Source organism: Podarcis vaucheri, assembly GCF_965113315.1.
Source record: "Podarcis vaucheri genome assembly, chromosome: 13".
In the NCBI taxonomy this organism is placed as follows: domain Eukaryota; kingdom Metazoa; phylum Chordata; class Lepidosauria; order Squamata; family Lacertidae; genus Podarcis; species Podarcis vaucheri.
In genome coordinates this window covers 46,692,557-46,702,513 of record NC_138751.1, presented here as the reverse complement: position 1 = coordinate 46,702,513, position 9,957 = coordinate 46,692,557, and the positions used below count along the sequence as shown (strand labels likewise).

At 51.5% G+C, this 9,957-nt stretch overlaps 1 protein-coding gene across 1 annotated transcript in view; it reads left to right on the top strand.

The window, feature by feature from the left end:
* The first annotated feature begins 3,700 nt into the window (after positions 1-3,700).
* The window catches only part of ACE (angiotensin I converting enzyme), a 54,725-nt gene continuing 48,468 nt past the window's right edge, over positions 3,701-9,957 (top strand). Inside the window, exon 1 of the mRNA XM_082194715.1 lies at positions 3,701-3,959. Coding sequence (XP_082050841.1) covers positions 3,729-3,959 — 231 coding nt within the window. The 5' untranslated portion in view covers positions 3,701-3,728. The remainder of the gene's footprint in view (positions 3,960-9,957) is intronic.

Sequence of the window (9,957 nt, the reverse complement as noted above, 5' to 3'; positions counted from 1 at the left end):
TTGTGTCCCCAAATATTAGGAATGTGTCATAATCCAGCCAAGCGAGGGAGATTTCCAACAGTCTGAGGGTTTTATTTGCAGGAAAAGAGCTGTCCAGAAGTTTGTAGGACTAGGAGCCAATCTATGGAGGCTGTTATACTAGGAGCAACTGAACAATCTGGGTACACCTCCCTTCCTGGTCCATAGTTCTTCCTCTCAAGTAGGAATCAGCCTTGGGATGCCTCTTGTTGCAGCTTTGAGACTGAAAGATGGTTTGGATTTATTGTCATCTCCTTTATGGTCAGACCTCACCTGGAGTACTGTGTCCAGTTCTGGGCACCACAATTCAAGAAGGACACTGACAAACTGGAACGTGTCCAGAGGAGGGCAACAAAAATGGTCAAAGGCCTGGAAACGATGCCTTATGAGGAACGGCTAAGGGAGCTGGGCATGTTTAGCCTGGAGAAGAGGAGGTTAAGGGGTGATATGATAGCCATGTTCAAATATATAAAAGGATGTCACATAGAGGAGGGAGAAAGGTTGTTTTCTGCTGCTCCAGAGAAGCGGACACGGAGCAATGGATCCAAACTACAAGAAAGAAGATTCCACCTAAACATTAGGAAGAACTTCCTGACAGTAAGAGCTGTTTGACAGTGGAATTTGCTGCCAAGGAGTGTGGTGGAGTCTCCTACTTTGGAGGTCTTTAAGCAGAGGCTTGACAACCATATGTCAGGAGTGCTCTGATGGTGTTTCCTGCTTGGCAGGGGGTTGGACTCGATGGCCCTTGTGGTCTCTTCCAACTCTACGATTCTATGATTCTATTGAGAACCTGGCTCCATCCAGCAGGCGGCAGGTGGCAGCGGGTGGAGGTGGCAGTGACAGAGGCAAGGCAGCCACAGCAAAAATTTTCTGTGTGCTCGGACCCCCAGGAGTTGGCCTCAGTGGTGCATAGTTGGTACTTCACAGGTAGAGAGCTTCTCAACGAGCTTCGTGCTTCGCAATGGACACTCATCTTTTCCCATTTTCATGGTCTGACATCCTTGGCAAGACATTGATTTTTTCTCTTTCTCTTTTGGCACCTGGTTCCCCCCTCTCATTTCCTTTTAAGCCAGTTTAGCCAGTGGTATTTTTTCCAGAAAAAGAGTTGTCGGAGCTCCCACGAACGTCTCCCTTGTTCTTTTATAAGGGCAATGAGAGGTGCCCGAACTGAATTTTGGTGAGTTTTGGCTGAAAAAAAGCCATGCACTGCCCACCGTGCTCTGCAAGCCGGTGGTGGCTACCGCCTTACTTCTGGTGCTCTGGCACCGCAGTGGCAACTGGCCCAGAGCCTGCGCCTCCACCGTGGGGCCTCTGTTGAGGCCTGCTGCAGCCATGGATGTACTTCAACAGAGGCCCCACAGCAGAGGCGCAGGCCCTAGCCCAGCCACCACCACAGCACCGGAGCATACAAGCGCATCGCGTGTCATGGTGTGGTGCCGTGACATCAGAACATTGTGTTGCAGTGATGTCATGACAGTGTGGCGTGATACGCATGCACCGGGCATCCATGGTGCGGGGCCCCAGTTGATGCACCTGTTATGCACACCAGGCACCTTTTGGGAACTGTGTTTGAACAAAGCCACCCAAAACCATCTTTGGACGGCTTGCAAAGGTGAGGTTTTCAGTCACTACTACTGAAGATGGCTAGATCACCTACAGCATTAGAAGCAGTTGCTTCCAGTCACTGGGGAACATAAGCAGGAGAGGGTCGCTATGTTCTTGTCCTGATTGTGAGCTTCTCGGGGGCACTGGATGTTTTATTGCGTTTTCAATATTTTGTTGGGAGCCACCTAGAGCGGCTGTGGCAACGCAGTTGGATGGGTGGGGTACAAATAATAAAATTATCAGCTTCATCTGGTTGGCCACAGTCAGAACAGAATCCTAGACGAGATGGTTCTTTGCTTGATCCAGGAGGGCTTTTTTCAGGTTCTTGACAGGGCCATATTAAGCATATCCGGTGCCGTGGTGCAAAGCTCCCTCTGGCGCCCCCCCCTTCCCAGAGTTTTTTAGGGAGGACGACGCTGCCGGCGGGCCTGGAGGAGGCGGGCAGCAGCTGGAGGGCGGCTCCTCTGGCAGGGAAGAGGCAGAGGCTAGACTCAGTGCCTCCCGGCTCAGCTGGCCACTTCGTGCCACGGTGGCCACGGCAGACGGAGGCTCCGGGCGCGGCGCTGCTTTGGTGCAGCATGGCAGAGGCGGGTGAGGGCAGTGAGCTGATGCCGGGAGGCGCCTCTTCCCTGGTGCCCTCCAGAACTTGGCGCCCCGGCACCTCGCGCCACTAGCCTCTATGGATAAGAAAGCCCTGGCTCTTGAATATGCAACGGTGCCTCTGAGGAAACCCTGGAGGGAGGAAAATGCTCTCTCAGAGAGGTGAAGGGGAAATGATTGTGAGATACTGACTGAACACCTAGGTGCACACATGGTGACCACACTTCACTTTCCTTCCAGCAAAGATGGGAAAACCTGCGGCCTTCTGGATGTTACTGGACCAGAATTCTCTTCAGCCTCAGTCATAGGAGCCCAACTCCTAGGAGCTGAGGTCCCTTTCCCCCCTCCATAAAATATTTGAGCACCCCACCCCACCCCAGTTAACAGACGTTGCCATTCAAATGGTATCCATGCACCATGTCTTGCAATGAATTATGTGGGGTGGGACTTACCTTCCAATATCTTATTCAAGTTGGGACCCCTGGGCTTAGCCATTGCTTAAAGTCCTGGTACTCAAGTGCCATGGGGACCACCACAAAATGGCTGCCATGGGCAGGAGGTGGGGAAGAGGTGCTGGTACTGGATCCTGTCACAAAAGAAGCCCTGGTCCCAGCCAACATGGCCAGTGCTGGTGATGGCAGTCGTTCTGGGGCAACACCTGGCGGGCCACACAGGTTCCCCACATCACCTTTCCCCCCTCTGACCCAATCAGTGGACGATTCCATGCGGTGCCGGAGGGGGGGGCAAGGGTCCCTCACCTCACTCCTTCCTGTCCCTGGACCCTTGTGGCTTTCTGAGGAGAAAGCGCCTCTCCCCCGTTGCTCCTTTGGTGCCTGCCTTGCCTCAGGATGTTTTGGTGTGTGCGTGTGTGTGTTTCCCGCCCTCTGGCGTCGCCCCCCAGGAGCGGGGTGTCGCGGTGCCGCCAGGGAAACCCCGAGCGCGGGCGAGAGGCCGGAGCCCAGACCTGGCGGCGACTTGGAGGCCAATTGGCAAGGCGAGGAAGGCAGCGCTCTCTCGCTCGCTCCCTCCACTGGAATGCTTTCCTCTGAGGAGAGCTGGCGAGCTGCGTCCGGCTCGCCGCCGCTCTCCTCCGGCCGGAGAGCAGCGGGCTCTTCGAGGCGCCTCTTCCCGCCCTGAAGTCCCTTCTCTTCCTCCGGACTCCCACCCCACCCCACCGACTTCCCATCTCCCGGCCATTCCTGAGGACGGGCGCCCAAGCTTCTCCTCCAGCTCTCCGCGCCTCGCGCTCTCTCTCGCGCGCCCTCTTCTCCTGGGCGCGCGTTTGTTTTGCCCGTGACGGCGGCGAGGCACCGGAGCGGACTTTGGCAAGGCGAGGGGCCGCCCTTGCGGCGAGTGCTCGGCGGCGGCGAGCCCCCGAGGGCAGCCTTGGTGCTTATCTGCTCCGAGGAGCGAGGCAGGCGCGGCCGTGGGCAGGGTCTCCGGGGAGCCGGCGGCAGCTTTATAAGCCGGCGCTCTTCGCGGGGACGGCCTCGTCTGGCGCCGAGATGCCTCCTGCCACCACCTTCCTGCTGCTGCTGCTCTTCCTCGGCGGCGGCGGCGGAGGGGCGCTCGCCCTGGAGGACCCCCTCATGCCCGGAGAATACAACCACACCGAGGAGGGAGCCGTGCAGTTCGCCCAGGACTACAACAGCACCGGCGAGACGGTCTTCTTCGAGAGCGTCTCCGCCAGCTGGAATTACAACACCAACCTGACAGACTTCAACTCCCAGCAGCAGGTAAGCTCCGGCCGCCCGAGCAGACACACCTGAGGCGAAGCCCCTGCCCAGCCCCAGCCGCAGCAAGCAGACTTTTCTTGTGAGTGCATCTTTCTCACTTTTCTGCGCCAATTCCTTTGGCCCTCCTTCTGTAACTTTGACACTTGAGCCAGGCTGAAAGGTCACAGCGCCAGCCTGGGCAAACAGGGGTGCCAACTTGAATAAAATATTGTGGGGGCGCCCAGGTAAGCATAGGCAGCTGCATGACACTTTTTGAATGGCAACGCCCATCAACTTTGTGGGGGTCAGCCCCCTCAAATGTTTTATTGTGGGCGGAACAGAAGCCCCCACCCCTTAGGAGCTGGCTCCTATGGGGCGAAATATCCACCTCCAGTTGGGCCTAAAGCTCTCCCAGTGGCGTAGCGTGGGGGGTGCAGGGGGGGCCGGGCGCACCGGGCGCAACATCTGGGGGTTAGGGTTAGGGGGCGCAAATCCACGGGTTAGGGGGCGCAAATGACTTGCCTTGCCCCGGATGCTGACAACCCAGGCTACGCCACTGAGCTCTCCTTCTGCCCCATAGGGGACAACTCCTAGGGGCCGAGGACCCTTTGGTCACCCCCACCAATAAAATATTTGAGGGGGTCGCCTCTCCAAAGTTGATGAGTGTTGCCGTTTAAATGGTACACATGTGCCATGTCATGTGATCAGTTCTGCAGGCGGAGCTTATCTGTGTGTGTCCCCCACCCTCAATATTTTATTCAAGTTGACATCCCTGCTCTACCCTGCCACAGTGAACGCAGCAGTTTATCTCCTTATCAGTTGCCTCTGGTGCCAAAGTGCCAACATATATATGTGTGTGTGTGTGTGTGTGTAAATTAAATATAATTTACAGTATATTAGTGTCACGGAATAAGATCTGTTGCTTCTAACTTCAGGACCCTGGAGCAAATTCTGGATCTTGAGCATAGCCTGGGGTTTCCCTGTCTTGATGTTTTCCCCCGCTGCCATCCGATCTGACCCCGTCTTGTTCATTTTAACAGACGTTCCCTGCAGTGGGCTTTTCTGGTAGCCTTTATATCCTACAGTACCTTTTGGGAGTACTGCCATGACATTAAAGATAATCAGCTGTGGTAGTCAACATTTATTTTTGTATGCCCTGCCTTTGTATGCTATTTCTCCTCCTTGTGATGCTGTTGGTGTTCCATTTTGCAGACGGAGAAACTGAGACAGGTTTCCCTGAGGGTGCTTGTTGTTGTGGTTTAGTCGTTTAGTCATGTCTGACTCTTCGTGACCCCATGGACCAGAGCACGCCAGGCACTCCTGTCTTCCACTGCCTCCCGCAGTTTGGTCAAACTCATGCTGGTAGCTTCGAGAACACTGTCCAACCATCTTGTCCTCTGTCGTCCCCTTCTCCTTGTGCCCTCCATCTTTCCCAGCATCAGGGTCTTTTCCAGGGATTCTTCTCTTCTCATGAGGTGGCTAAAGTATTGGAGCCTCAGCTTCACAATCTGTCCTTCCAGTGAGCACTCAGCGCTGATTTCCTTAATGACCCCCAAACTGAGAAGTCAGAAAACGCAGCGATGGAGAGCTGTGGACACGGTTACGCCTTCAAAGCTCATTCGGCGCTCATTGTTTCCCTCAAAGAATTATGGGCGTTGTAGTTTCTCCCTCACAGAGTTACAATTCCCAGCAGTGCTTAACAAACTACAGCGCCCAGAATTATTTGAGGGGGTGGCTGTACTTCAAGCACCGTTTAACGGTATCGTGCGTTCTTGGTGTGCAGCTATTGTTCCCCCCACTCGCTGCCTGAAGTCCCACGCAGAACCTGATTCCTCCTACTGAGACGTTGATCTCTTGTGGCTTCTCCTCTTCCTGGGCTGAGCCTGCATTGGAGTGAGGTGGTGAGGGACTGGGGGGAGAGTGTAAAAACCAGTAAGCCAGGTAATTTGGCTAGAATACCTCTCTATCTAAAAGGGACACACATGGCGCTGTGGGTTAAACCACAGAGCCTAGGACTTGCCGATCAGGAGGTCAGCGGTTCGAATCCCCGCAACGGCATGAGCTCCCGTCCCTCGGTCCCTGCTCCTGCCAACCTAGCAGTTCGAAAGCACGTCAAAGTGCAAGTAGATAAATAGGTATCGCTCCGGCGGGAAGGTAAACGGCGTTTCCGTGTGCTGCTCTGGTTCGCCAGAAGCGGCTTAGTCCTGCTGGCCACATGACCCGGAAGCTGTCTGCGGACAAACGCCGGCTCCCTCGGCCAATAAAGCAAGATGAGGGCCGCAACCCCAGAGTCGGTCACGACTGGACCTAATGGTCAGGGGTCCCTTTACCTTTACCTTTACCTCTCTATCTAATTGAGAACTAATTGGTGATATTCATTACTATAAAATATTGTTGAGAGGGGAAGATGTTTAGATAGAAGTTTGGGGGCTTAGGGGAGATGATAAGGGCTGGTGGTTAAATGGACCCTGCATGAACTGGGGCGTGCTCTGGTCCATGGGGCTACGAAGAGTCGGACATGCCTTAACGACTAAACAACAACAATCCCTGTTGATCCTGCCGCATCTCAAATAAGGACATTGTAGGGCTGGAAAAGGTGCAGTAACGAGGAACCAGAATGATTGGTTGTGGTTCACTTCTCCAGTGAAGAAAGGTTGCAAGAGTGGTGACTTCCTTCTGTTTAGGAAGCAGGCGATTTAAGGATGGGCATATCTAGAGGGTTCCATAAGTCTGCGTGGTGTGGAGAAAATGGATGGAGATAGGATTTCCTCCCTCTCTCATAATGCTAGAACTTCGGGTCATCCAGTGAAGCTGCTTAGTGGGAGATTTAAGAGAAAGAAGAGGAGTCTGCCTAGCTGAACTGCGGAACTCATTGCCACAAGATGTGTTGGCTGTCAGCTTTAGGTGGCTTTAAAAGGGGGTTAGACAAAGTCAAGGGTGATAAGGCTACCTATGACTGCCTCCTCCAGGACCCCAGGCAGCAGGGCCATAATTTGTATCTTGGCACCTGGAGCAAACAATGTGAAATACTTATTTATTACATTTCTACCCAGTGTTTCCTCCAAGGAGCTCAAGATGGTGTACATAATTCTCCTCCCCATTTTATCCTTACAACAACCCTGTGAGGGAGGTTAGGCTGAGAGTGAGTGACTGGTCAAAGGTCACTCAATGACCTTCATGGTTTGGGTGTGTGTTTGTGTGCAGATTTGAAACCAGGTGTTCCAGGTCCTAGTCTGATGCTTTAACTCAGGCATGTCCAAAGTCCGTCTCAGGGGCCTAATCCAGCTCGCCGGTTGGTTTAATCTGGCCCCCGTGGCAGTTTATTTTCTGTGGTAAAATCCTAAAAAAACCCTCAACAACATCAATCCTAAAAAAAGGTCAACAACTTTGGCTGGCCCTTTGGTTGGCCCTTCACTTCATTAAATCTGTCACTCTTTGGAAAAAGTTTGGACACACTGCTTTAACTACTACATTATACCAGCTTTTCCGTCCCTAAGCCAACCGCATATTTTACGACATAAAACATTAACAGCAGCTGCGACAAAATGATAAACAAGTAAATCCATGTAATGTAGACTATTTAATAATATATGACCGTATTACTAGAATAAATCAGAAAATGGAAAATGGAAGGAATACTTATTAGATCTCACAGAACACTAAAAAGAATATGAAAAAAAAAATCACAATATTATACAGATTTATTTAGGATGTAACCCTCCAAGGTTTAATGGCAGGAAAAAAAAATGTTTTTCACTTGGCTGAAATTTATTTGTTCTGCAATTTCATGTTCAACTGAAAAGATTGTCATATTTGATCTCAGGTAAAGGTAAAGGGACCTCTGACCATAAGGTCCAGTTGCAGATGACTCTGGGGTTGTGGTGCTCATCTCGCTTTATTGGCCGAGGGAGCCGGCCTACAGCTTCTGGGTCATGTGGCCAGCATGACTAAGCCGCTTCTGGCAAACCAGAGCAGTGCACGGAAATGCTGTTTACCTTCCCACCGGAGTAGTACCTATTTATCTACTTACACTTCGTGCTTTCGAATGGCTAGGTTGGCAGGAGCAGGGACCAAGCAACGGGAGCTCACCCTGTTGCAGGGATTTGAACTGCCGACCTTCTGATTGGCAAGCCCTAGGCTCTGTGATTTAATCCACAGCACGACCCACATCCCTTTGATCTCTGGTAGGTTTTAATTAATTCTCGCTTGCTGAAGCTTCATTCACAGGATGCTACCATAATGTTTACACAGCTGCCACTAACTTGAGTGGTACACATTATTATTTTTCTTGCAGCGACACCTCACCCCCAACCACAATAATATTTAGTACTGCCCATTACCAATGATTTCGACTAACACATTATTAAAAGAAACAAATGCTATTTTTGTTAACGTATGTGTGTACACTGTTGAATTACTTTGCAGAGTTAGCACATCTTTTATTTGTATTATAAAATTTATATACTGCTTGATTGTAAGGAAAAAAGAAAAAACTAAAGACCTCAGAGCAGTTTATAAAAAAAGAAAAGCTGGCTGCGTGTCAAATAGTTGTTGCCTTAATTCAAAGCAACCACACTCAGACTTTAAGACTGAAAGATAAGAAAGCTTATTATAAGTAATACATAATTGGATAATGAAGACATCATGTTCTAACTAAGTTGGAGATGCAGAGGAGCCGTGCTTGCCCTTTGACCTCTGCAGGAGAAAGTGTTCCTTCACACAGCACAGAGTTCAGCTCAACTCCCACGGGAGGCAATGATTGCCAACAAACTGAGCAGCTTTGAAAGAGAACTGGAGGAATTCATGGAGGAAGAAGAAGAAGAGTTTGGATTTGATATCCCGCTTTATCACTACCCTAAGGAGTCTCAAAGCGGCTAACATTCTCCTTTCCCTTCCTCCCCCACAACAAACACTCTGTGAGGTGAGTGGGGCTGAGAGACTTCAAAGAAGTGTGACTAGCCCAAGGCCACCCAGCGGCTGCATGTGGAGGAGCGGGGACGCGAACCCGGTTCACCAGATTACGAGACTCTTAACCATTACACCACACTGGCTATCGGTTGGTGCTAGCTTTGGCAGCTATGCCGTGCGTCCGCAGTCGAAGGTAGTATGCTTCAGAAATGAATCCCAAGTTGCTAGAAACTGCACAAAGGGAAAGTGCTCTTGTGTTCCTGGTTTCCCACAGGTATGTAGTTGGCCACCGTGAGAACAGGATGCTGTGGTCTTTGGGCTCATCCAGCAGGCTCGTCTTACGTTCTTATGAGAGAGGCGCAAGAAGATATCCCTTCCTCTTTCTTGACTTCAGAAGTATGAGCGGGGAAGCAAGAAGTTAGGGCAGCAACCCTGAAAACACCAGTCTAGGATCAAATGAGAAGTCAGCACTGGCAAAGGGCAGTGAGGTTGTCTAGGGAGCTTGGAGGTACACCCCTCTATCTCCTTTCTCCCCATGCAAACCCCACCAGTATTAGGTACAAGCTGAGTTGCATCCCAACCTTTTCAACATAGACACCTTTCAGTTATCATGGTTATGGTGGCCCCTTTAATCAAGGACCCCATTTACTCCATCTTTTACTTCCAATCCTTCAGAGCAGAACCTGATTCTGGGATGGTGTTACTTCTCAGGGTGGACCCTGATTCCAAATACAAGCTTCTGGAAAACAACAGCAGGAGGAAGCTGTTGCTCTTGTGTCCTGTTTGGGGGCTTCCTGTGGGCATCTGCTTGGCCACCTAGTAGAAGGAACAAGTTGGGCGAGATCAAGAAGGGCTCTTGTTATGCTCTCTAGTGTGCTGTTTGTGGGCTGCCTAGACAGATCTGTCTGACCACTGTGGAATAAAGGTAAAGGGACCCCTGACCATTAGGTCCAGTGGTGGCCGACTCTGGGGTTGCGGTGCTCATCTCACTTTATTAGCTGAGGGAGCCGGCGTACAGCTTCCGGGTCATGTGGCCAGCATGACTAAGCCGCTTCTGGCGAACCAGAGCAGCGCACAGAAACGCCGTTTACCTTCCCGCCGGAGTGGTACC